The sequence below is a fragment of the Kogia breviceps genome, chromosome 4 (genome assembly GCF_026419965.1).
Source record: "Kogia breviceps isolate mKogBre1 chromosome 4, mKogBre1 haplotype 1, whole genome shotgun sequence".
Lineage (NCBI taxonomy): Eukaryota > Metazoa > Chordata > Mammalia > Artiodactyla > Physeteridae > Kogia > Kogia breviceps.
The window spans coordinates 61,887,176-61,914,817 of record NC_081313.1 but is presented as its reverse complement, the minus strand read 5'-3'; the positions used below and the strand labels follow the sequence as shown (position 1 = coordinate 61,914,817).

General features: G+C 45.6%; 1 protein-coding gene and 1 long non-coding RNA gene across 8 annotated transcripts in view; one reads left to right on the top strand and one right to left on the bottom strand.

Moving 5' to 3' along the window:
• The window catches only part of LHFPL2 (LHFPL tetraspan subfamily member 2), a 184,910-nt gene extending 159,351 nt beyond the window's left edge, over window positions 1–25,559 (top strand). For all 7 annotated transcript variants that reach the window (XM_059061401.2, XM_067031193.1, XM_059061408.2 and 4 more), the window contains 2 exons: window positions 69–715; window positions 21,364–25,559. In XM_059061401.2, the coding sequence (XP_058917384.1) occupies window positions 286–715; window positions 21,364–21,620 (687 nt within the window). In that variant the 5' untranslated portion in view covers window positions 69–285 and the 3' untranslated portion in view covers window positions 21,621–25,559. The remainder of the gene's footprint in view (window positions 1–68; window positions 716–21,363) is intronic.
• LOC136794020 (uncharacterized) lies at window positions 8,363–12,110 on the bottom strand. Its single transcript, XR_010840175.1, has 3 exons — window positions 11,862–12,110; window positions 10,346–10,626; window positions 8,363–8,475 (listed from the first exon to the last, which is right to left on the bottom strand). It is a non-coding gene; the product is annotated as an uncharacterized lncRNA (long non-coding RNA).
• Window positions 25,560–27,642: the final 2,083 nt, after the last annotated feature.

Here is a 27,642-nt window from a genome sequence, read left to right as displayed (position 1 = left end):
CCGGGCGGGCAGGCGGCGGGGGCGGGGCCAGCGCCGCTAACCGCTCTCCTCCCCTCTCTCCCCGGTAGGTGAGGCTTGCGGCCGCGCGGAGCTGCGACATGGCAGCATGACAGCCCCAGAGAGCGCTGCCCCACGACGCCGCCGGGACGAGGGAGCCCCCGAGCAGCGGCCACTGCCGGCCCGGAGCGCCTGAGCCTCCTTCCCGCTCCTTCTCCCACCGCCCGCCGGGCTCGCCTGTACAGTTCACCCCGTGGCCTCCCGACTCCTGACGCCTCGAACATCAATATGTGTCATGTCATTGTCACCTGTCGCTCGATGCTCTGGACCCTCCTGAGTATTGTGGTGGCGTTTGCCGAGCTCATTGCCTTCATGAGCGCAGACTGGCTGGTTGGAAAAGCCAAGCCCCGCGGCAGCGCCGAGCCCGGCGAGCAGGGCGGAGGCTCCCCGGAGCCCCACCACCCCACGCTGGGCATCTACGCCCGCTGCATCCGGAACCCCGGCGTGCAGCACTTCCAGCGGGAGACGCTGTGCGGGCCCTACGCCGAGACCTTCGGAGAGATTGCCAGCGGCTTCTGGCAGGCCACCGCTATTTTCTTGGCCATGGGCATCTTCATTCTCTGCATGGTGGCCCTGGTGTCTGTCTTCACCATGTGTGTGCAGAGCATCATGAAGAAAAGTATTTTCAACGTCTGCGGGCTGCTGCAAGGAATTGCAGGTAAGCGTGCGCGGAGGGCGAGGGGGCCTGAGAGCCATGTGTATGCTCGTGCGTGTGTGCAGCACCCTCACTGCTCGTGCATTTGCTGCCACACTTGAGGAGGACGGTCTTCTGTCCGGTTTCAGGCAGCAGGCGTGCGCTGCCCTCATCGCTCCCTTTCCCTGTGTCACTCCCCTGAAGTGAAGGAAGTGTCTGTTCTCTGCTCTCACCTGCTCCTCTTCCTTGCTTGTTTCCTCGGGTTCTAAGTTGCTGGGTTTTGTTTGAGTAACTACTCCTACTTTTTGCTTTTCCCATTAAATTAACAGCATGCTTTCCGCGTCGTGCGTCCAGGGAAGAACTGCGGTGTGTGAGCCCCCCCCCCCCCCCCCCCCGCTGCAGCGGGCCCTGCGTGCTGGGATGAGCGTGAGCGTGGGGCGTTCCCTCACCGGCACTGAGCCTGGTGCTGCCACCCACTCTCGGCCCATCCCCGGCCCCAGGTGGTTTCAGCTCTGGAAGGTGAAGAAGCTGGCTGGAAGGGAATTAGTATCAGCTGCTCTGTGTTTAAATTGTCTGTCTCCTGGAGACAGTTGTGTCAGAATGTTCTGTGCGCTCAGATCAGAAATTACAAATGAACTCTTACACTTTCTGGGAGTTTCTCACTAATGAGCTTGTTAGAAATCAGTGGAAAGAAGAGTATGAGCACTTTACAGGGATCCCAGCGGGGAGGCCGTGAGCTCCAAGAAAACTTCCATGGCCACCCGCATTTTCATAGGCTGTCCCATGTGGAGTTGAAAAGTGGATCTGGAACCAAAAGGGTATCAGTCTGTCCACGCCAAGGGACTTGTTCTGAGCAGCAGAAACACACACACACACAGAGACACACACACACGCAGAGACACACACGCAGACACACACACGCAGAAACACACACACACACACCGGAGTTTGAAGCATCCACAGGAAGCAGAGGAATAGACTCTTGCTTTGATTCTCAGGAAAAAAATTCACTTTTTAAACAACCACAACCAAAGTATTTATTAATCTGAACTCTAACAGGAGAAACAGCAATCCACTTACAACCCTCATTGAAGGGCACATCCTGTAGCTTCTTTCATGGGGCTGCTGACAATGAAGATAAGCACTGAGCCTGGCATCCAGGCCTGTAAAGAAGCAGACCTCGAATGAATTAGCTCTTGCCTGCCGTATAGCAAACTCTTGAGCTCAGCAGGGCTGGCTTCCAAACAAACAAGTCAAACAGCAGTTTTTTTTCCAAACAGCTGATAAGATGATGTTTTCTGTTTCTCAAACCTTAGGGGGCCCCATGTGTGTATGTGGGGGAGAGGGTAATGGGCCCAGAGAAATGACAGAGGACCTGCTTCACAGTCATGCTCTGTTTCAATGGGGGATATACTCGTGACAGGTCTCAGGACCCCTCATCTCTTTATCTGCCAGGATCAGCCGTACCATGAGAGACCCAGGCACTATAGGCACTCATGGAATTTGGGAGGCCAGGATTCTGATTTTCAGCTTTGCTACTAACTTGCAGTTTCACTTGAGATAAATGCACCAATTCTGTGGATCTTGGCATTCCTCTTCTGAAAAATAGGGAGATTGGAAAATATGATCCTATCTTAGATTTTTGATTCTGTGAAGCTCGTTGTCCCCCTTTTGATTCACTTCTCAAATCTGCAGTTCACCCCCTAAGCTTGGATTTTTCACTTCCCAGAAATGTTCATTAAGGTAGGTTTCCACACTGGTTCATGTTTCTCTTGTCAGAGAAATGCCTCTACTTTATCCCCCCAGGTACACAGTGCCTCGGGTGCATGCATGTGTATCTTACAGCTTGCTGAGGAGTGTTACCAAAGTGTTACTAAAGTTTTTGAAAAGTCAAAATAAACATGTAGATGAAGGGAAGCCAGTTTACAAAAATAATTAATCCTGTTGAAGAGTCCTGGTTGACCAGAGAGGCGTATTTCTGCTCAGTTTGCCCTATGTTTTATTTGCTTATCTTCAATGACTTCATGCCTTTATTATGAGTTTTGTCAATAGGCTGGTCTGCAGATGAGACTTCTGGTTTGTCATCCCTAGGAATGCTTTTCATCTTGAGAAACTTAGTGCTTTCCAGCAAAGGAATGGCCATTTACAGTAGGGTGGGACATCTTGGGCCATGCCACCACGATCGGTCTTTTGCAATCAATTTGCAGAAAATTATAGATGTCTTTCAGTCTCAAAGACTGAAAGTTTTTAATAAGGTGTTATTCCAGTGAATTTAGTCTCTTAAGAATGTGGATTAGTCCAACAAGTCTTTTGGTGCTCTTGTTTGCTATTTCACATGAATGGCTGGAGTGTTCATTTTGGCACAAAGATGAGTACATATTTTAGGTATTATTCATACACTCCAGTGAGTTATTCTTGACTTTTCTCTTTTGCTCTACCTCAGGCCTCTAGGAAGAAGGGCTGGGAGGAGGGAACAGTAGCGCACCCAACATTCTGGGCTGTCGGTCATCTGTCTCCCCAACGTCTTGAGTTTTCTAAAAGAAATTTTTCTCCTCATCCCCTTTCACTTCTGTTCCCCGTGCATACATATGGCATCTCAGAACGTCTGAAATTGCTAAAAGTTGGCCAGAGGCAGCGATTCCTGTACAGTCCGATTCTGCCTCTCTAGGGGGCCACTGATCTAAGGCTAAGAACTGTAATACAGGAAAGTGGATTCTCTTCACCTCCCAGCCCAGCAGCACCCCTCTGAGAAGAAATCATGGGAAGGATGGACTCAACGCTGGTCAGCTGGCTCCCTCATGTTGGGGAGGGGAGGAGGGGCACATCTTTGAGGGGTGCTTAGTGGGCTCTTTCTCCAGTAGTAGAGGTCTCCACCAGGCAGTTCAAGCCAGCATCAGTGGCAGCCATGGCCCTTGAATCTGTGGCTTAAGAGAGTTGCCCCCTGGGTGTCTGAAGCAGCTGACTTGCTTTCTGGCCTCTTGGCCGGTCTCTAAGAGCATCTGGTCAGCCCTAGTGTCAGCCAAGGACTTGCTGCAGCTGTGAGCATCAGTCTTTGCTCTCCCCACAACCCTTCTCTCAACTCTGGATCCCTCTGACATTGAAACAAATGGTGAGAAAGGAAGCTGTTGCCAAAGCAAGGAAAGGATCCTTCAGAAAGATACTCAGACTGTGTTTGTTCTTACAACTCACATTGGCAAAAATGACATTTTTGTAAAATGTAACTGGGTGACAAATTACAGGCTATCTAGTATGCCTTTACTATGCCTAATCTTAAAGGCCACAGGCTCGCATAGCTGTCACAGTCCATAGTATAACAAAAACCATCAAAATCTTAGTATTTTGATTTTAGAAGTCGGGTGTAAAAGAAATCTGCTACCTCAGTGGAAATCTCAAAAAAATTTGGGTTACTTTAAAAAAAAAAAAAAAGAAAAAACAACTATTGACTATTAAGCTAATTCAGATAGCAGGATTCGCCTTCAAGGCCTTACCTAATGGTGGGCACACAGCTGACGCTTCTGAAATGCTCATGTACAAATGCCCTGGCTGTTCAGTAGGTGCTCTCAGCAGCAATTAGAGCTCAAACCTCATCTGGCCCTGGATCAGTCCTGACCTCACCTTAAAGTGCCTGTGAAATGATAACCAGCCTGCCTCATCTCTAAGCCCGTTTTCTTACTTGGAAAACGGGCATGATAGTAGTACATACCTCAGGTTTGTTTTGAGGATTAAATTAGATAATATATGAGAAAGGTTTTTAAGCACACATAGTAATTAGTAAGGGGTAGTAGCTATATGATGATGATTAAAGTATTTATGCTTTCTTGGCAGGTTTTAGTACATTCTTTTGTGTTTCCTACAATTGCTGCATTCTAAGGAATAGGAGTCTTTAGAACTGACCTTGTTCTGTCTAAACCAAATGTTAACTACATTGTAAAGTGCCATTCCTGGCCCCTTAATAGCCTGCCTTTGTTGGGACTGAAGAGCACAGAGCAGTCCTTTGGCTTCTATGGGCCTCTGGGTGTCCTCAGGCATTTTTTTAAAAGCTGAATTGACAGGAAAGCAAAGAGCTGCTTCCTCTCACTCTTCCCCTGACCCGTACATTCTCCATCCTTTCCTTTCTGGAGGCAGCTTCTAGCAGTTGCGTCCTGATTGCAGGTGGCTTCTCAGGCTCCCCTTGCAGAATAAATCACAGGCTGATTGGTCTTCACTGGGTGAGGACTCATTCGGGACTTGGTAGAGCCAGAAACACACGTCAGTTCATAGCCCTCTGGGATTCATTACAAAAGCTGGGGAATCAGCCAGCAGGGTCGTTTTCGCCAGCTGCCTTCCTTAGGCTGTGACCTGGATGTGGTCCACAGTGAAAGCATAGAATGCAAAGATCCAGGTTTTCCATGACAGCATCAAGCATTTTGGGTTTGGAAATGCATGTAGGGCCCTCTTAGAAGTCCGTGGAATCCCCAGTGACTCAGGTCTGGGACGGGGCCATGGCAGTGAGCTCAGGAGTTGACTCACTGCTGCTGGCCCGGGCTGTTCCCCTGGGGTTGCCACGAGGCTTGGACTAGCGTGTGAGCTTCTGGCCTGGCTGCCTGCTGTCCTCCAGTCCTGCCTCGCCAGTTCTGTGCTGCTTCGTGTCTGGTTGGCTCTCACGCTGTCTAGTCCCTGTAGCCCTCTGTCTGTCTACACCGCGTTCAGCCCAGCAGGTTGGCCTCAGCGAGCTGCCCCACCAGTCTGACTGGATAGATCACTGTGGCGCCATCCATGCTCACTAGCATTGCTCTCTGCAGCGGGGGCTCAGGGCCTGCTGTGCAGACTCAGTTTTCTTGGAAGTGAGCAATGATTGAGGGTGAAGGAGAACAATATGAAAAAAAGAAAGGGAAAGGAATAAAAGAAGGATCTCAGAGAAAAGACAAGTGAAGGGTTTTGTCTCTGCTGCGAGTAGAATTGCTTTGTCGTAGTCCGGCACGCGTGGGGAAGTCGGGGTGGGCATGTGAGATACACCATGACTGCTGTCTGGGTCTTGGCATTCTCATTGCTGTTTTTCAGAGGGTGAAAGATAACCAGGACTCATCCTGGTCGCAGCATCCGTTTTGACTTATCCCATGCCCTACCTGTTCACTCCCAGTGACCACGTTGGTCACTGGAGAGGAGAGAAGTAAGAACAGGACTTGGGAAACGTAGGGAGATAGGAAGAGATTTCTGACTCTTGCAGGGACCTGGCCCCATTTTACACCTGAAAAATTCACCTTGCTTTCTCTGAGAAGGTAGTGTGACCTTGGTTGCCCTACTTCAAAGAAAAGACATGAGGGAAGTAGAGGGAACATCCCCTACTTCTCCTTAGAATGAGGCACCGGAAGCTTCTGGCTGTCTAAAGGAGGCTCTGGATTTCTGGCTCTCCAGACAGATAACGCCTCCAGTCAGATGTAACCATTCTATGTCTGAGTCAATTTAAGAGTACCCCTGACAATGACGCATTTACTCATTCTTCAACCTTGTGGAAAACTAAAGAATGCCAAAATGTTATAAGGCAGGCCAGAATTAAATTTCAATCCAAGGAGCTTTTATTGGATGCCCGATAAATACAAAGACCTGTAGACTCAGGTCTACAATTTCTTGAGTTTCTGCTCCAAAACCATATTAGAGAGTCATTGCTTTAGAAGCTGTACCCTAGAAAAGCAAAAACAAAACAAAGCATCATCATATATGAAGGGAATAAAAGAATTCAATTGTATCATTAGAGGAAAAACAAAACTACTGCCTAAGAGCAAGTGGACCAAGCAGGCATTCATTTGAGTAAATCTAGGGACTGTGATCTCTTTTTAAAGAATCAGTTGGAAAATCTAGATGAAAATTGCAAACTCTCTTAAAATTCAGATAGAATATGCAATTGATATGCAAATAAAGTACTTTGCTATGGTAACCACTTAATTGTAGACAAATAATCTCAGAGCCCTGGATGATCTATGTTCCAATTCCAGTAACAAATCATCACGTTAAGTATGGCTCTGGATATTTATACACGTGGTTCAGGCATTCTGTTTTAAGAACTTAATGCAACAGTGGTGTTCTTCTAAGCTCTGACATCACTTTAGAAGTAATCTGTGCACTCTTATGTGCCCAGGCACTGTTAGCCATAGTTATGAGTTCAGTTGTTGTATAGAGGCTTCCCAATTAATTGGCCCTCAATCTCTTTTATTAAAAGATAGCCCCCAGTACAGATGAAACCTAAAATACACATATTGAGAAAATGAAGCCAATATTAAAAACTTCAAACCAAAATACTCAGTGGCTATGTGTTCAGAGTTGAGAGGCCAGCCTCAGGGCCCTAGTGTTGAAAAGATGGCACCTGCTTTGTTGCAGGAACTATTTAACATTATCTGGATCCCAAAACTTTAGCAGGCAAGAAACTTACTTACTGTTGTGAAAATTTCAGAGCTCAGTAACTAAATTTTTTAATTGTCTTTTATTCTGCTATGCACTGCATTTGATTTTTGGGGGGGGGCAGCTTACTTTGAATTTTAAGTGTATTTTGGTTAGAGTCAAACAGGAGCTCTTTCTAATCCTACGTGTTGGATAAATAATTTATCAAGAAATAGTTTATAAAGTTCTTCCAGTTGCATAGAAACAGTTTAGGAAACACCTTCTCACTTGGAATGCAAAGTAAAATTTTATCACTCACTCATGGGAAGGAATAATCTGACTAAATTAGTCTGTTGGGATGCATTTTAACAGGTAAGAGTTAAAAGTTTTAGAAACTGCCAGTGAAGTAATTTGCATATAAACATGAATCATTGCTGAGAAAGGTTTAGGGAGGCTTCAGCATGGGAGAAACTGCATCTTTCTTGTGGATTGTTTCTCCACATAGTCTAGGGGCATCCGACAATTCTTAATTGATGGTCATTAATTTTGAGTAATTGTAACAGAAACTCCCTCCGGGGGGCTTGGCTGTAAGGTCTTTTAATGACAACTATGCTCTGATTGTCTTCCAAAGAATTCTCTTTATTGCTTTGTCATCCGTTCTCCACCCACCACCCTGGAAGAGTGTTTTTCTTGCCAATTATAATTCCATGGAAGTGTTTTTAGTAGAAAACAAGTACCCTACTAGACTCCTCCAGGGAGAACGGTATAAGCATTAATACAAGCTTTAAGTAAAAAATTACTGACACTGATCCTTCACTTTTCTTCTCCTTCCCCTCAGAAAATCTTGTTGGTTAAAAACCTCTAATGTTGGGCTTCCCTGGTGGCGCAGTGGTTGAGAGTCCGCCTGCCGATGCAGGGGACGCGGGTTCGTGCCCCGGTCCGGGAAGATCCCACATGCCGCGGAGTGGCTGGGCTCGTGAGCCATGGCCGCTGAGCCTGTGCGTCCGGAGCCTGTGCTCCGCAACGGGAGAGCCCACAGCAGTGAGAGGCCCGCGTACCACCAAAAAAAAAAAAAAAAAAAAAAAAAAAAAAAAAAAAAAACCTCTAATGTTGTTGATCATGTACTAAAATGACATGTAGATATAATCTGCTCTGCAAAGACACTGGTTATCAGCTGAAAACCCTTTTCATTACCAGTGACCTCCCATTTCTGATCTGGCCTTCAGAGTTTTTAAATGTCAGTTGGGCCCAGTCTAGCTTGTCCATAAATCCTTGAAACTTTAAAATGAGGTGCAGTGAAAACTCTTTACCTTTTCATTTATACAGTAAACAAACAGTCTTCTTAGAAAGATGTCCCCCATCCTAACACACACACCCCAGCGGCCTCTCACTGCCTTTGAACAAGGGTGGGTCCACTCTGCTAAGGTTGACTGAAAAAAAAAAAAGCACAACGTGAGAGTTGTAAGTTAAGTTTTATTGGGGGCAAAATATGAGGACTGTGGCCCAGGAGACAGCGTCTCAGATAGCTCTGAGGAACTGCTCGAAGAGGTGCGAGGAGGAAGGTCAGTATATATGTGATTTTGATGAAGGGGGTACATGCAGTCAGGCACACATTTTTTGCAGAAGGTTGCTGCTAGTCTGGTGAAGGTTACTGCTAGTCACGAGGAGAAAAGTACTTTTCTAGATAAGAGAAGATGCAAGAATTTGGGCTCATAAAATCTTCTCCTTCAAATATGTATCTGAAGGCCTGTTCTGCTAGTTTTTCCCAGAACACAGAGCGCCTCATTCCTGATCTCCACCCTGAACTCCTTTCAGGGGATGTTGAAGGTCAGCGGCTGCAGTGGCTAGTGACTTAATCGTTGTAGAGGCAGATGGCAAGCGCCAATTTTTAGTTTCCACCAGTCCTCAGGGACAACGAGAAAAATAAGGACAATGTTGTAAGATTTCATAGTGCTAAATGTGTTCAATTTAAAGAACTGTCCTTTATTCTTAGATTACATCCTTTACTCTTTTTGTGTTAAAATACCCTTTTTTATGAAATGATAATGAGAGGAGATAACGGTTATTTTTAGTGTCCTTATATTAGCGAAAGAAAAAATATTTAACTCCCAGTAATTTTTCTGGAGATTTTGCGTCTGAAGTGCAGAAGCTTGGGAACCACTGTTCTAGAATATGAGCAAGGGTGTGGATTGTGACTTTTTCACAGCTCTCTAATGTTCAGAATGGGGCCTGCTACAAACACACTAGGCGCTCAGTAAATGTTGTTCACTGACAGAAACATAGTCTGTTCTGTGCTCACTAATCTGTGCTAGAAACTGTGAGTTTCTAGGCATTTGGAAAGAGTAAAGGATGTACTAAATGCTGCCAAGTCTCAATCCTAGCATGTACTCTGCCCTCCTAGACAGAGCATAAATAAATGAGTCATCATCCAAAGAACCAATAAGAATCATTTCAGAACTGGCAGTCAGTAAAACCAAATTCTGTTTGGGCTTTATAGAATAAATCTTCAATGAAAATTTGAAAAGCCTTAGTGGGCAAAGTGATTTCAAAAGTAGAGATTAACCAAAGGTGGCAGTTCTTGGGCAGAACTCCTTGATTCATGGTATAACTAATACTTTGTTATATTACTCTTATTTATAAATACTGTTCGAATACCCCTGACTCTGATGGCTAACTGGCATTTTGGTACTGAGGGTAGTGTCTTGGCATCTGGAGAAGTCAAGCAGGCTGGAATAGCATTGTTAATTTAGCTTTGGGGCTTGGGAGGCAAGGACCAGAACTCTTCTTGGGTAGAAGAGGCCTGGGGGGCCCCATCCTGGTGTCTGTAGTTGTCATAAGCAAGATTTCATGAGAGCCTGATGCCTTAGATTGAGAGCAGCATCCCCTGAATGTAGACATTGAGACAAGCAGATCTCTTGTTAGCACAGGATTAACTAAAACCTACTGCGTACAGGTAATGGTGAATGGTGCAAGGGTTCAGGATTAGGAGGAGGTCAAGGCAAGGATCCTCAGCTCTGTTCTGTGAATTAAGAAAGGCTACTTGGAGGAAGCGGGATGGTTAAACCATGGCCCCAGCTGCTGGAGGAGGGATGTAATTTGGGGGCTGTCTGAGAATGCGCTCGGTGCTTGATTTTGTCTAACCAGCTACAGATGTCTCTCCTGGAAAGTTCATAGGATATGGTTTTTTTTGTGGACTATTTTGTGGACGGCATTAGTATTCTAGGTAGATGTGCAGTTTCAGATGGTTCCCAAGTGCACAGAATCTCAAAGACTAAAATGTAAACAGATTATATGGCTTACATGTTCTCCCTCTGGTCTGATGGGTTTTGTGCTTTATTTCCGGTTTTCTGCTCACACAGATTCTTCAGGAGAGGACGTCATAGCGAACATTATGTTGGTTTGACCTGTTCATAGGTTTTCTTTCTAGAAGTTTTTTTTGGCCAATGGCAGCCATTCCACGGTGACATCTATATTGCAGTAAAGGAGGCTGATGACACTCAGGTTGTAATCCAAGAGAAGGGGTGGATGGAAATTCTTTATCTTGCTGTTGTCTTCTTGTAGGGGTCGGCAAATCAACCTGCCTGAGAATAGGTGAGCCTTTATTTTTGTGCAGCCTTCCTCTCCCCGTCATCCCCTTACAGCATTCCTGTGGTTTCTTCCACTTGAGAGCTGTTCATCGTCATCTGCTCTCTAACGTCTCATAGATATATGCAAGCCAGCTTTTGAGGATACAGCAATCTCCCCTCTTCAGCTGCACAGATGCTTTGTTTCGGAAGCTAGTCTTTGGTGTGCAGTAAAGCAGCAGCCTGGATTTGAGTCCCAGCTCCACCATTGATTAGCTGTGTAACCTTACTTAAGCCCTCTGTGCCTCAGTTTCCTCATCTGTCAAATGATGATATTAATAGTACCAACCTCATAAGATCCTCTCACGGAGCGAACTCTCATTTGAGTTATATTTAAAGTGCTTAGCCGGTGCCTGGCACATTGTTAGTGCTTAGCACTTAACCGCTGCCGTTGTTATTATAACAATTATCATTAGGATCATTAAAAGGTTCTAATCACCTGTATATACTTCCAGCTTTAAAGTATTAGTTGTGAATGTGTAAAATTGGGGGAGGGTGTTTATAGCTTAAACTCCATGTCACCTTTGCTTGGGATCTACCATTTTTACCATAGAAGATCTTTCCAAAAGATTCTTCCAAAAATGAGAAGACTAGAAAGGAAATGGGAATCAGAAATGACATGTGAAGTTGGTCAACAGCACAGTATGTGTAGGGGACTGTGTTGGATTTGGGATGGAGATGGAGGTAGAAGCGAAGGAATAGAACACACTCCTTACTGCTGTCCAGTTTATAATCCAGTGGGAGTTCATCTGAGCCAAATATACATACTTTGAGGCATCTAAGAGACCTTGGAGCCAGTGCTGTTCTGTTATGGGACAAATGCATAGTATGTCACAGTAAGATTCCTAGTTTTTACTATCATTGTTCTGGATAATTTTCCAGATAGTTGGTTAACCATGTACTTGTAATTTTTTATTTAAACTTTTTACCCATGAAATTCTGAGGTGCCTCTCTTCTTAAAACAGAGCGTAGGGGACCTAGTTCAGCCTTGCCTTGATGAGTGAGAATGATCACTACAGGCTGTCCCCAAAGTCCCTGCACAGGAGGAGTATACAGGTTCATACTGTGATCTTTGGAAAGAGAATAGCTTGATGGCAAATTCGTTGGTCTGACATGGTGCCTTCCTCAAAGCACAGTCTTAATAATACCTGACAGTTTGCCTTAGGGTATTGTGAAAGAGAAAAGGTCCCTACCTAACAACACTTGATGACTTTCAAATAGCCGTTGGGGACTGCCAAAATGACTTCCAGCTGTCAGCATGGAAGGTGACTTGGGAAAAAATAAAAATGTAGACAGAAAAGAGAGGTAAAGATACAGATAAATGTTAACTAGCAGGCCTAGGGTTGTTGTGTATCACTCTGTACATCAGTTGTTGTATCACATGATGGTCCCAGACTTAGAGTTAAATAACTAAACGTATTATTCCTCTTGGAAGCAGAGAATCACCTCCTCTCCCTCCCCTGACCACCCCCCACCCCCACCCCCCCGCCATCACTCCACCTACGCTGTCCTCAGGGCTGCTGATGGGAGTGGGTATTTTCCTGGGCCGCCAGCAGTCCTACATTCCTGCCTTCAGTGCCGGCACTTTCTGTTAGTCTCTCCATTCTCCAGGCTCGTGCTGCTTCTAGACACCGCCCTTACCACTTCTGCAAACTGCCGTGGTCCACCTCCCTCCTCATTCCCCCTGGGGTACCCTTCTGCCACCTGCCATTTTCCTGAACTTCTCCAGGTTTATCCCTGCTCTGCGCCTCCCTTCCCAGCTGGTGTCCGGGGCAGTTCCCAGTCAGCCGCAGCATGTCTTTATAGATGTCGTGACGGCAGCCAAGCATAGTTGGAAACAATTTCAGAGTTTTGAGGCTAAAATGATCTCTAGATTACTGAAAACTTATTACATTTAATTGACTTACTTTTTTCTGTGTCATCTCACAACAAAGATCTATTTTCTGGGGCTTCCCTGGTGGCGCAGTGGTTGGGAGTCCGCCTGTCTATGCAGGGGACACGGGTTCGTGCCCCGGTCCGGGAGGATCCCACGTGCCGCGGAGCGGCTGGGCCCGTGGCCGCTGGGCCTGCGCGTCCGGAGCCTGTGCTCCGCAGCGGGAGGGGCCGCAACGGTGAGAGGCCCGCGTACCACAAAAAAAAAAAAAAAAAAAAAAAAAAAAAGATCTATTTTCTGTGGCCAGAAAGGAGATATTCAGTGCTTGCAGTCAAATAGAAGGCCAGTCCCATGGTTTGGTCCCTTTGTGTGTTTCATTAGTAAGTGTGGCTGGTGTGCTGTTAGCCAAAACTGCCGACCAGTGGGATTCACCGTTAATCAAATGTAGCTTTTCCGCCAACCACTTAAAAAACTTGGCAAGAACTTAAAATGGCTTCATTTAAAAATGTAACCGTCCACATCATAGCACTCTTTTCATTCACCCAACAAATATTTACTGAACACCTATTACACATCAGACATTGTTCTAGGCAACTGGGATACATAAAGAAAAAACTGCACGAAGTTCTCTATCCTCATGGGGTTTACATGCAAGCTGGTGGAGACACAATAAACCAAATAATTATACAGTATGTTAAAAAGTGATGGGTGCTATGGAAGGAAAAAACAAAAGGAGTAGCCAGGGTGAGAGAGGTTGGGTATGCTGGGGTGATAAGGGGGGAAGTTGCAATGTTAAATAGGGTCGTCAGGGCAGGATTCAGTGAGGAGAGATTCAACCAGAGACTTTAAGGAGATACAGGAGCTAGCCATATGGGCAGTCAGGAGGAAGCGCTCTCCCGGCCAAGGGAGCAGCTGGAATGAAGGCCAGTAGGCTTTGCCGCAGAGGGATGTGGGCCCTAAGAGAGGAGTCAGGGAGGATTCTAAGGGTTTTGACCTGAGCAGGTCTAAGAATTGGACTCCCATTTGCTGAAATGAGGTCCACAGGGCAAAGGCCAGGTTTTGAAGTGGGGAGTAGGAAACAAGAGTTAGGTTTGGACACAGTTTTCAAGTACCTTGTTAGATATCCAAGTGGAGGTCAAGTAGGCAGTTGGATATGCAAATCTGGAGTTAAAGGTGGAGATCAAAATTCAGGAGATGCCAGCCTAGAGGCAATATTTAAAACTGTGGGACTGAGTGTGATCCATAAGGAGAATGTGGAGAAGAGGACAAAGGATTGGGCCCTGGGCCCTCCAGTGTTCAGAGATTGGAAAGGTGAGGAAGAACAGCCAAGGATACCGAGAAGGGACAGCCAACATGGCTTCCCATCTGGAGGCAGGACACTGGCAGATGATATGCAAGGAGCACTGCCCTGTCTCCTCAGTTTTCCTTTACTACGATATTGTCAGTACTTTCTGAACTTGCTGATTGAAGCTGTCACCCCCAGTAAGCCTGGAATACTCTCCGAGCTGTGTCCCAGAATAGGGATGGGATGCAGGAAGCCAGTCACTCTCCCGTCTGATTTGTCTTGCTTCTTGTTAGAGAGATGGCCGCCTGGGCAAGAGGCTGAGGGGCAGGGGCTGTGGTGACAGGGGCAGCCTCCTGGCACAGCTGAGCTGGGCACCGCAGAGACTGGAGCTCAGTCTGAGTCACAGGGTAGACCTGATAGGGATAAACACCACCAGGTGAATTTTTTTTTCCCCCCCTGAGCTATGTTGAATGGGAAATGGATGTTTGATAGTTAGATGGTTTCCTGCTGGGTTCCTAAATGAGTCAGTGGCTGTTTCAAAGCCAGAAATAAGTTGAACTCTTGACCTCTGTTACCCAAGGTTAACTGTGTGACATACCCATCAGAGGTTGATGGTAAATGCTAAAGATAAAATTGTGATGTAAATCAAGAAGGATAAAGCTTTTCTGCCCTCAGTGTCCTGCTAGGACATTGCTCTATCCTCTGGGCGGAGAGTAATGCCTGCCACTTAGTAGGTAACTCAGTAAATTGAGTTGACTATACAAAAATAACATATGATAAAGAGCTGAAGAGGGATATGCACAGGGCGGTGGGAACGCAGAGAATAACATTCTGGCAGGAAGTGGTGACAAATGTCACACAGAGGTGACATTTGGGCTGGGATGGGGGGGGTATTTCCAGGTGGATGAGTGCCCAAGGGGTCAGCATGAGTGAGACCCCTGGTTCAGGGAGGGCACTCCTCAGTTAGACCTAGTTGGAGCCCAAATGTATCAAATGATGCTAAGCCTGCTATCCGCTGTCTGCTGTGAGCTCGCTCTCCAGATATTAGGATATTTCAGAGCTTCAGAATGAGCCTGTTATGACCTAGTGGAGGCTCAGTGTGCGTCCCTCACTGGGGCCTTCTCCACAGGCTGCTGGCAGCAGTAACCGACGGCTGTCTTTTCTTCCCGTCCTTAGAAAATTTCCTTTGCAAACTGAGGTCTAGTCAGTCTTTACTATTTAGTCTGGAAGCCTGTCTGAAGAGGAGGCAGGGGTATGATGTCCAAAGACTCACTTGTTCTTCTGTACAACAGGGGCCAGCCAGCCTCTAGTTCTCACATGTCAGGCCAGGAAAAAGGGCCTCCTTCTGTACAGACAGTGGGTGACCCACGAAAGGCAAGAAACCTGGAGTCCATTCCCTTGGCCAGCAGGTAGTGAAAGTGTTGGGGTGACTGGGTGACAGACTGGCAGGGAGGGAGTCGGGGCCGACACAGCCAGGGAGAGCCTTTGAAGTAGCCACGGAGCCTTCCGCACTCTTCCTTCACAGGCTGAAGAGCAGTGGTTCAGACTTGGCTTCCCCATTCCTAGCGTCCCAGACGCTTAAAGCTGGAGGTGGTCACGTTCACACAAGTAAATTATTATTATTGTATTCAGCAACTCCTAGTCTTTCCAAAATTGGGGGCTTGGCAAGATTATGGAGGTTGTCTCCCCCACCTAAGGGATTTGATTGAAACTTATATTTGATAACATACTATTTGATTTCAAGGCAGTAGCAAGAAAATTACCTAAGATATATAATTTTGTGGCTGGTCTAATCACAGTCAGTGCTGACTTTTGATCAGGAAGACTATGACTTTACTTTTTCCAGGGTGTTTCATTCATTTTATTTTTTAGCATCTTCTTTTTTAAGGCACTGGAAACTCAGACATGAAACACAGCTCCTACCCTCTCCCTTTCAGAGCTCATGGAGTCTAATTATTTGAATTAAACCCAAACCACGCGTTTAGGTCACCCATAGACTCTAAAAATTCCTGTGTAGCAGGATAGAACTGCTGGGAATCCAGGGTTGAGTCTGAAAGCTCCTTCCAGGTAGGGGAAAATATGACTAAAATGGCAGAGGGACATGATGGGTGTTGCAATGTGATAGCTGGTGTCCATGAGAGCCAGCACCCTGTGGTGAGCCTTGGTAAATTGTCAGGGCTCTGTCTCCAACCTGGCATGGCATCTGTGGGGTAGTCCAAGTGACTAACCATCCGTTCCCTTTCATTAATTTCTTAATTAATTACTTTCCCAGATAAGGTTGAGTCATCCCCAAGTGACCCCATGGTGAGCATCTGCTGGCATCTTCTAGTCCTCTTGGTACAATGAACTGGGAGGCTGTTAGCAAGAGAAAAGACAGGATACAAAGGGAGAGGATATCTCTTAAGGTTGGGGAAAATGGTACCTTCTTGGGTATCATCAAGTCGAGCCACTGCAGAAGTTACCAGCCCTCTGAACTGCCTGTGGTTTCTTGTAGTGGTGGCTGTTTTCTTGGGTAGTTGGCCAGTATCATCCTGCCTGCTTTTCCTCCTCCTCCCAGTTGGGCCTATCGCAGCTCAGCCAGGCACCAGGAAGAGATGCCAGTCAGAAGAAAATCACATGCCCACTGGCCTAGTCCCTTATTTTCTCTGCCACCCTCCCAACACACATTCACACACAACGAAAACTGTGATGCATTAAGGCAAGGAGATGGAAAGGCCCCAGAGATAGGCTGGCCTTGCTTCAGGAGCTGCGGGGGAGAGCAGACCATTTTCTGGTGTGGCTCTTCCGTGAAACTCAATCCAGAGCACACCTCAGCTGACAGTCCCTGGTGCCCTCCAAATTGATGACTAGAAAAGCCACGCCACATTTGCAGCAGACTTGGTATATGTCTTACTATGTTCTCTTGCCTGCTGTCTGATGTGCCCATCTAAGAAGTCGTGGACTTTAATTCTGTCTTGGTAGCAGGTGTCATCAAGCCGATTTGGAATCTGGGGCATATGTTTGCTTCTAGCCCCTGGGATGCACAGGCCTGGAACAGGCAGTGTGACAGGAGAAGCCAGCCAACCAAGAGTCTACATCTCCTTTCCTGCCAGGATAGCTTCATTCTTGTTGATTGGCATCTGCCAAAGTTATTTTACTCGTTCTCTCCATGGGCACTATGGTTTAGAAAAACTGTATTGCAAAACAAATTGCACTGACATTGGTAAAGTTTTATGACGAGTCTGCTCTGTGCCAGGCACTATTCTGAGCACCGCCCTCGTGGAGCTTAAAGTTTAGAATGGAGGTGGATTAACAATCAGAATAACTAAGTGAAGTATCAGGTTGAACCACATGAAATGACCATTTTTGTAGGTAAAAAATGGATAAATATTGACAGTTTCATATGACTCAAAGTCACATATTCTGTCAGTAATAAACGCTAAGGAGAAATAATAAAGCAAGGAAGGGGGGGCTAGCAAGTTAAGGGAGAGGTGGGTGCTTGAAATTGTAAATAGACGGGACCAGAAGACCAAGGAGGTGGTGGCGTTAGAAGATGGCTGGAAAGCTGTCTGGAAGAAGGGCACTGCAGGTGACAGCAGCATAACAAGAGTGAAGGCCCCTGCATGGCTGGTGTGTGGCTGGAGCAGAGAGCAGGGGCAAGAGAGGCAGGCGGCCGGGAGCCGGGACACAGAGGACCTTGAGGGCCAGGGAGGGAAAACTGGATTTTACTCTGAGCTGGGAGATCTTTCTGGGCTTCTCGATAATGTTACTCGGAAGCAGAAAGAACCTGTTGAGATGACGGCTGTGACTAAGGAGCACTTGTTAGGGCCCAGGACCTGGCGCCCAGGCAGCTCCGAAGCTGTGCCGGCCCGGGAGGCCCAGGAGGCCCAGGAGGCCCGGGAGCGGTGGAGAGTCCGGGCCGGCAGGGCGGGGCGAGGCGAGGGCCATGTGTGGCCACCTGAATTGTGAAAATTTCTGGAATTCCTTTGGTAGAAGCGCCTTTTTTAAATACCTGGGAAGACGACAAATGCTTGTTCTGTTGTTGCTCACCTGAAGGCCAGCTGTCTTCTCTCTCCGACTGTCTTGTGTTTTCATGGCATTAACCAAGCTAGGGGCAGCTCTGGTGACTGCTTGGGAGGAGAGGCCCACCAGCCAGGCCGCCCAGGTTGGGAGCCTGTCGTCTGGGCACACGTCACGTGCACTGGGGCTTGCAGATACACCAGAGCCACTTTCTGTCTCCCTCCCAGGGGGACTGCCCTGTGGGCTTTTAAAAATCGTCAAGCTGAGGATTCTGACAGACGCTTAAGCACGGCACCCCCTTTTATGATAGGTCTCCCTGCTGTCCTCATTCACAGATCGATTGGCCAGTAGCAGCCACAAGATTTTAAGAAGGCCTGAAGCACTTCAGGAAGCTTATCTGAGCTACCAGCAAAGAGGACAGCTAAGGAGAAGGACAGGGGTGAATGTTACTGAGTGTTCTGCAAAAAGGGGTCTGATGATATTAAAATAATAGTTATTTTAAATCTGCTGGCTTCCCAGAAGGATCTGAGACAGCCACATTATTTTGTGCATCCTTCAAGCCAGAGCCCAGCACAGGGTAGCAGAGCTGCTACGTGACAGCAGACTCTGTGCTTTCTGTCTTCTGTCCCTAGCCCCTATCCAGTGCAGGAAAGGGCGTGGAGAAAAGGGAACCCTGCTGTGATGATGGTGGGAATGTAAATTGCTAACAGCCACTCTAGAGAAGGGTGGTTAAGAAAAGTATTTTGCCATAAAGGGAAACCCTTACAATTCAAGGGTTATATTGCATATTAAAATGCATTAATTTTACTAATTGGACTGTTTAAGCCACATAATACAAACGATGTGTGCAATTAATATTCAAATGTAAACACTCTGGTCTTGTAAAAGGGAGAGCCGTTAATACTCCCTTGCCCACAGGCTGCGTGCTGGAAGTGCCTCTGAATCCTTATACAGGTCCCAGCGATGGTGCCTCTGGTTTCCAGCGCAGTAACTTAGGACCTGAGGGAGGAAGCTCCCAAGGTTCCATGTGCCTTGGGTGAGGTTTCCTAGGGAACAAGGTGGGAATTAATCAGGATTTATCACAGGCTTAGAAATACAAAAGAATTAGCTCAGTCATCGTAGATCTCCCCAGCTGAGTTACATTTGTTCAGATGGAGAGTAGTTTATTCTTTCAAGGGTACTAATTGTAGCCTCCTCTCCCCAGTTATGACACCTTTCAGAATATCCACCCCGGCCCCACCCCCCCCAATAGGCCAGCCTGTCTATTCATAACTGGTAAACTTTGCACTGCTTGTGCTTCTGCATGGAAGGGGCCTGCCAAGGGCTTTACCCTGTTACCTAGTGCTAGTCTGTGTTCCAGGTTGTTGTTAGGGACACAGCAAGTACTCTTCACAGACTGCGTAATACTCACACCCACCTTATGAGTTAAGGATTAGCTCACTTTACAGGTGAGTAATCATACTTAGGTTCAAAGACTTCTCTAAGGTCACCCAGCTCGTAGACGGCAGAGCTTGGATTCAGACCTCTATCTTACTCCAAACCTAGAGACCTTAACTACTAAGTGCCCGACCATCTGGTGAGTTGTTGCCGTGGTCCACCATCTTGCTGGTTTGTGTCCTGGCCTCACACAGGGACTACAGGGGCCTTTCTGCTATGTGACTTCTAGCCAGACACCCAGACCAGGATTGCTGGTCCGGGACGGTGCATATGCCAGAGCAGCAGCATGTTCTCCACAGGCGGCCTGATCCTTGGGAGGATTTGCTCCGAGCTCCCGGTCATTTCTAAGAGCATCTCTCCAGGTGTCTGGGCTGCTGCTCCCCTCACTTACGCCTCCCAACACTGGATCACATTTCCCTAGCTACAGATCACTGCCACCCGGCTCCCCGACCTACGGAGAAATAAGGGCTGCACAGTTAGAAAAACTTCTTTTGTGAATCGCTCTTCTTCAGACCGTGAGCATGTAAATGGATTCCCTGTGTTCCACCCCTGCTAGAAAGCCCCGCGAGGCCTTCAGAGGAGAACAAGGGGATTAATTTGGGAAGTAGGGACAATCAGACCCCAAAACCCACTCTAGTGCCATGATCGGGGAGAAGATGCTCTCCATGACAGCTGTGATCTGTGGTCTGAAACAGTCTTCCTCAAACCGAATACTAGCACAAATGCAGTTGTGTTCTTTTTGTCAGGAAGTTGCTGTAAATGCCTAGGCAGCTTTCGTGTGGTAACCCCAGAGGATTTCAGTAAAGGTAGGAAAAGAGAATTTAGAGTAAGCTTAAATTTAGAGGACAGAACTGCTCGTCCAATGTATCTAAAAAACAGGTCTTTTTGACTGTGAATTAGCGATCTTGATTATGTAGGTGACATTCTTCAAAGAAAACTATTTCTTCCTGCTACGTCGAATAAAGTCATCTTCTTCCCTCCCGCAGCACCCTTTCTACCAAGAAAGTTTTGTCGGTAAGACCTGAGGCCGCTCCGTTCCCTTCGTGGTCCGGGGATCTGGACGCCCTTGTAGGCAGCTTCCGCCGTGCGTCGGGGAGGCACTGCCTCCCAGGCTGCCGCAGGCACAGAGCAGGCACCTGAGAACGATGGTCTGTGCCTCACTTGCCTCGCCTCATCCTTCCATGGAGTAGCTCCTAACCCCCAGGGCTGGCAGGAAAAAGAACTCTCAATTTCACAGTGAACAGCTGGAGAAAGACAGAAATGGGCCTTTAGTATGGCAGTGCTGTGGTGGCGTCAGCAGGTGGAAACAGAGCTTCTTAGCGTCTCCTCAGAGCTGAGCTTACTTGAAAGCACTCGGACCAAACGTTCTTATGGAGTTTGCAAGTGGCCTCTCGATGTATATGTAAACATGGAGGTCTCTGTCCTAGGTATGCGGTTGGTTGCCGGTGAATGCCAGCAAACAGACTCCTCGTGGGTTTATCTTTAAAGCATGACACCCAGCCTAAGATGTGGTCTCTCGCACTTAACCATGGTTCTCTGTGAATTCCCTCACACCGGGGTGGGCAAACTTCTCCTGCCAAAGGCCAGAGAGTAAATATTTCAGACTTTGCAGGCCATAGGGTCTGTAGCAACTCCTCACTGTGCTGTGCTTTTGTGCTGTTCCCGCACAAAAGCAGCCATGGGCAGTCCCTAAACGAATAGGCATAGCTGTGCTCCAATAAAACTTTATTTACAAAAACAAGACTCCACTTGACCTTAGTTTGCCGACCTCTGCCTTAGACCAAAAGGGAACTGCTCACTGCAATAAGAGCCCTGTGGGAAGAAGTAGTTATAAGGATACCTGCTTTTCTAGAAGAGAAATTATTAGTGGGTTCACATTCCAACATGTACAAAAGCAGCTAAAAATATTTTCAATAAAGTGATTGATTGTCTTGATCAGGCCAGATTAGTTGCCTAAAACAGTCCCTAACACTTGCTACTGCAGAACGGATGCCATTGCCCAGAGCAGGCAAATCAAGTAGCCATTACACAGGTTGGTACAGTTACTCACTTGCCATTGGAGAGCCGTGGGACTTTCACCTGTTTTTCTTCTGCCCTGCAGGCCTCTTCCTTATCCTGGGTTTGATACTCTACCCTGCTGGCTGGGGCTGCCAGAAGGCCATAGGCTACTGCGGACACTACGCATCGGCCTACAAACCCGGAGACTGCTCGTTGGGCTGGGCCTTCTATACCGCCATCGGGGGCACAGTCCTCACTTTCATCTGTGCCGTCTTCTCCGCACAAGCAGAAATTGCCACCTCCAGTGACAAAGTACAAGAAGAAATCGAAGAGGGGAAAAATCTTATCTGCCTCCTTTAGTTTGGAAGAGACATCAGTGCCGTTTTCTTGCTTGTGTAACCTTGTGAAACACTTCACTTCTGGTTCTGTCATTTGAATCAAGTGAAGAACTCGCCTTTACCTACCGAAGCCACGTTCCACGGCCCTGAGCCTTGCCAGAACCAACGACAGGCAACACCCAGCTGCAGAGTGACTGCACAGGAGGGCCACAGTGCAAACTGTAAGAGATGGAACATGAGAATAGTACATAAACCCTGACATGCAGTTAAGTTCTGTCAGACTCCATCTCCCCCCAAGGCTCAATGAAGGATGATGATCTAAACCATTAAAGCAGCAGTTTCTCTGGTAACAGAAGAGACCATTGGCCAGATTTGCAAGCTGTTTAGAGACGTTTCTGCACAGGTTGCGTGCCTGTGAGCATCTCTGCCTCAGAGTGAGGTTTGGGGGTTGGTGCTTTTGTTTCCTCCTAGTTCTTTCAAACTGTCTCAGGTAGAGACTACAATGAAGAGTGCACACCCACCGGGGAGAGGATGTGTGCTAAAGGGCCGAGCAAGACACTGTCTGTTGCTTAGCTGACCCGAGGGGTCAGCAGGGACGGTGTGGAATTCTGTGGTGGGACTTATTCTAGGCTGAATTCCGGAGTCAGGCGGATCAATTGATCTGTCGCTCCAAGAGTTTAGAAATTTGAGTAAAGGAAGAATAAGCACCTGTCCAGTCATGAGAATAAAAGTACAAAATCCTGCTAGTGGAGACAAATTCATTCCACTCCCCAGCAGCCAGGCTAGCACCAGTGCTGGCCAAGTCTCCTCTTCCACTGGAGATCACACGTTGTTCTTCTAGGGCTAGGACTGCGCTTTGACTGCCAAAGGAAACCTCACTCTGTTTCCTGATTCCAGAGACAGAGGTCTCCGAGCCAGCTGTGGCTCATTCATCTGGTGACTGGGAGCCCTTGCCAGAATCTCAGCACTTGCAGGGAGACCTTTTCCCACTGTGTGGTAACCGTGCTGTATTCAGCTGTATTCCCACCTCCCAGCAGCAGCAGGATGGCATTCTGTGCAGAAAAAGGAGCTAGAGACGGGAGTTAAGTTTTTCTAGTTACTGGTGTTGGTCCTGGAAAGCAGACTGAAATAACATTAAATTGCTCTAACTGGTGAGTTACATCAAAGGCTTCATTCTCAGGAAAGCACAGAGTAGATAGAAAGTTAATGCAGAATGAGAGCTAGACCAAGCTCATAGCACCTGCCTATACCTGTTTACAAAATGAATGAAACACCACTATTAAAAAGGATTCAGGGGCTTTTAATCTAGTTTCTATAAATCACCAACATAACTGATTCAGGAAAATGATATTAGCCATCACTTCAAACTTACTTTGGAACGATCAAAGTGACCAGAAAGAACCTAGTCTGGTATTATCCTGAGCTTCAGAATTGCAGAATGCAATAGAAACACTTTCTTCGTAACTTAAGCAAATGGAGTGGACCTGCCAAATTTCTGGAAGGACTAAAAGGACGGGTCTCTTTAGGCTTATGAATCTGCTTACTTGAGGGCTTGCTTTGTTTTGAAAATTTAACAAATAACTATGAACCTTGTTTGGGCAAGGTATTGTGTGCTAAGCCCCACCAGGCATAGAACCCTGATTCAGATTTTACAACCCTGCCCTGAGTAAATCATCTTAAAGCTGTGCGAGTCTAAAACCATGCCTTGCTGCAGAACAAGTAATTGCTTTAGTTGTTTCATTCCAATTTAATTCCATTCTAGCCTTCGGCCTGTACCAGAAACCATTTTATCACAGATAATGAGGTAAAGGGCAGGAAGGCAGGGACATGGAACCAGGTCTTCATGAGCTCACCATTCTTAGACCAAAGTTCAGAGTAAAAACAAGATGTACATCTGTGACTTCAAGGGGTAAATATGTATCCTCATAGCAGCCTGTCGTAAGGGCTCAGGACACAAACAATAACTGACGCCACACAGAAATAATAGGTTATGGCAGCCACTGGACAGAACTCCTGTCCCTTACTGTGCATCTGTATGCTCTAACCAAGTCCTGATGCCATCACAGTCATTGCTTTTTAACCCTTGGCAATAATTTTCATTAAAAAAAAAAAAAGCAACTCCCTCCATCAGGCAAATAATTTAAAACCCAATTTTTTTTCTTAAATTTATCATCACAAGATTCACTCTACTTTTTCTTCTATACAAGACAGAGAACCCATGTTATAACACTAATTTTACACTCTCACTCTCCTCGCAGACAAGTCATAAGCTTAGAGGATCCTCTAAGCACGTCCATCATCTTTACTGCCTGACTGCGCCTTCACTTGAGGGGTGGTGGAGGGTGGGATATTCCTAGGTCACTCCGATAACAGAAGTCATGAGCAAAAATGTGACCTCTCATGGCCAGAAGAAAGTCACTTGACAGTGTTTACTTCATTAGTCTGAATGCTACAAAAGACCAAAAAAAAAAAAAAAAACCAAATAGCACATGCACACACACAAAACCCCAAACCACTTAAACACTGATCTGTTAAGCAGAGCAGAGATGAAATTTCTCTAGCGGAGAAAGAGTAAAAGGGTAATGTGGGCCTTTTAAACCTTTAGTCCATTTAGCCAGGCTTCAAGTTGGGATAAATGGAATGTCAAAATCAGGCTAGTCTAGACGAAAACTGCATGGCTGTTTAAAAACCACTGAATAGGAGGAACGTGTTAGAAGGAAATAGATTAAAAACAATTAGACAATCGTTGACCCGCACCTGTTTCTCTAATAAATTTCTATCAAGCGCCTCAGTCTAAAAATCGAATATACCTGAACCATTACTACTACCAGCAAGTCTTATTTATTTTTTGCCTGCATTTGTGCTTAAAGTTTTGTGATGGGGCTGGGCTTCTCAATGAACTCCAAGAAGGCAGAAATGTTTGCTTTGGATTCTGTGGATTTTTTAAACCTGTGTGCTAATTCAACAATGTTACATTAATTGTGTAAGGATTTTTGTATAATTATCAAACATCTGTGGTGTAATGATCTTTGTTAAACATGTATTCTGTAAAGTGCCATAGTCTTTTTTATGTGTAGCATATTTAAAAAATATATATGTATATTATACATACACAAGTCTGTGTGAAAGATGTGCAATAACAAAGGTGTATGTATGTTTTGTTTTTTGGAAACTGGACGGGAGTCGGAACAGAGATTGTTTCTGTTTTGGCAAAAGGAGAGTTAAACATTTTGCCTTCATGGCCTAGTCATTAACCCATAACAATTTTAATGCTACACAAACCTATGTGAAGAAAAGACTGGTATGAAATCATTTTTTCCTGGGTCTAAATTAAAATAATCACTAGATTTATGTGAAAGTTAAGCCAGCAAGACAGGCCCAGTTAATGCTAGTCTTTCATGTGAAATGTGAAGCTGCCACGTTGCCTTTTCTGTTTGTGTGATAACTAGTAGCTGGTACATAATCACTAAGGAGCTATTTCTTAACATGCTTTGATAGACCACGTTAATGCTAGACCACTATTTTAAGGGCTAATCTCACACCATCTTAGCCATAAGGGTCTGCTTAGAACAGACCTCTCTGTGCAATAACATGTGGCCACTGGAAATCCCTGGCCTGCATTTGTATTTGGGCAGCAATGACTCCCAAGGGCCAAAAGAAATAAAAGCACGACTGGGATTTCTTCTGAGACTGTGGTGAAACTCCTTCCAAGACTGGGGGGTCATGAGGTGCTTTGGAGGAACTCAGCACCATTTGATACTCAACAGCCACTTGAGCCAAATATAAAATTGTATTACCGCTGATGGACTCAATTTGAGCCTTTGAATTTCTGGTTATCCTATTATGTTGTAAACTAATACATTATTTGTCTAGCATTGATTAGGTTCCTGTGCATATGTATTTTCACAACATGCTCCCCTACCCTCCCCAGATATGAATTAAACCAGATTTTGCAAACTCATTCTGATTCGAGTCTCAGTATATTGGTTTCAATATGATGTGTATAATTTCATCAAGAAGATATCTACCAATCAAATTTTAAACACTAACTTATATGTAATAGTGATGACAGGAAAAAAGATATTCAGGCATTTAAACTATGCCATTCACTAGTAACATATATACACCTACCTTAGGTTAGCTTTAACTTCAAGATAAGTATATATTTCTTTCTTGGATGAAGCACTGATGTAATTATAAATAGGGAGAAATAAAACCCTTCAAATACTATACAGATATCTTAATTTTGAAGTAAAGAAATATGGAAATGCTTCAAAGTATTTAAAAAGCTTTATAAACAATGTAAAGAAATGTGTATAACAAGGGAAAAGTCAACAGAAGGACACATTCACCCCTTCCAACAAAAATACCAAAATTAAAAGCCAGTCATGGAGCAGTTCACATCCACATTTCCTGAAGGTAACCCTGCCCATAAAAAACCTCATCTAGAAGCAGAATTCTAATTTAGAAACTCAAAGAAGACACTAACAACCCTTTTCATAAATTCTTACTGAATTCTGTATCGTGTGAAGCACTTAGTGATAGAACATACAAAAATAGCTATTTTCCTGATCTAGGGCCTGTGACAGCTGAAACTACATGTATGCTTTGGCTTCTAAACATACCTGACACATGCCAGGTTTCTAACAGGAATCAAAATTAAAACTGAAAAAATTACCCAAATCAATAAAGGCAAAATTCTTCCAAATTATGATCTAAATAATCCAAGCAAAATAGGACATTTTCAGTTGCTTTTTCAGCTCTTGTTAGATTTTCCTCAAAAGTTAATCCACAGGAGAAAAGCCCTGGCTTTAAAATTGCGGCACAAGCTGGGTAACCTTCACCTGTGCTTCCCATTTCATCCTTAGTTTTTACTCAGCAATTTTGCTACCGGATCAACTTTCCATGATTGATCTTCCCGGAACACACTGCATTCAACTTAACTCCTAGCTCACCTTAAAGTCTTTGCTTAACAGAATAACAGTCTTGACTATCCTGGGCATTTCCTTTAAATGGGTTATTTCAGTAGCTTCCAATAATTCAGTGCCTCTTTAGACTCTCAACCACTAAAGGGTAAGAGCATCAAAGCAAACTTTTAAGCCTACTCTCCAAAGCAGCAAGAACCAATCACTCTCTTGATTTCAGGGCCCTATCTGGTTGCTTAGTCACTTGGCTGGGGCCATCCACTGCTGCCCCTGCTATCTTCTTCCTTACAGCTTCCTCCTCACCCTGGAGAGTTCGGCAAGATAACTCTTTTAAGACATGAACGGCCCATTTTGCTTAGATACACAGGATGTAAATAAAAGCATAAATGAATAAGAGGAAGTAGTAAAACCACACGGAAAAGAAAAATCAAATAACTTGTAGCTCTTAGTAGCTCTTTGGCTTTTTATAGTCAAATATCCTGAAAAACCTAATACCTATGCAAGCAGTCCACCAAGTGCTTGTGTTTGGGAGAAACCACTAAAATTTATTCTCAAGAAAAGGAACCCTGAATTAAGGCAGGAGATGGTGAAGACAATGAGATGAAGTGAGTTAGGGAGAAAGAAGGGACAGCTTGGAGACTGATTGGAAGCAATTGGGGGAAAGAGTCTAGGATGACTCCCAGGCATGTGGTTTGGGCACTAGGCAGAAAGTGGTGCCGTCACCTAGATCAGGAATCCATCGGGGACAGAGACAGTGAAGGGGTTAACCTTCAGCTTAGGCTGCCAATGGCAAAGTCCTGTGTGCAGCTAGGAATATACCATGGAGAGAAGACAAGCTTGGAGATAGAGATCTGGAAGTCTTCAATACACATGGACAGACAATAAGAATTTTTAACCATTATGCACTTTTCATGTGCAGGTACTGGGCTAAGCACTTCTTTTAATTCATTTATTCATCAAAACCCTATAAGTAGAAACGATTATTATCCTCATTTTATAGATACATTATCACCCAAGCAACTTAACTGAGGTTAAGTAATTTGCCCCACGTTAAAAAGCTAGTAAGCCAAAGCTCAAATACAGGTTTGACACCAAAGTCTACATTCTCAAACAGCTGTA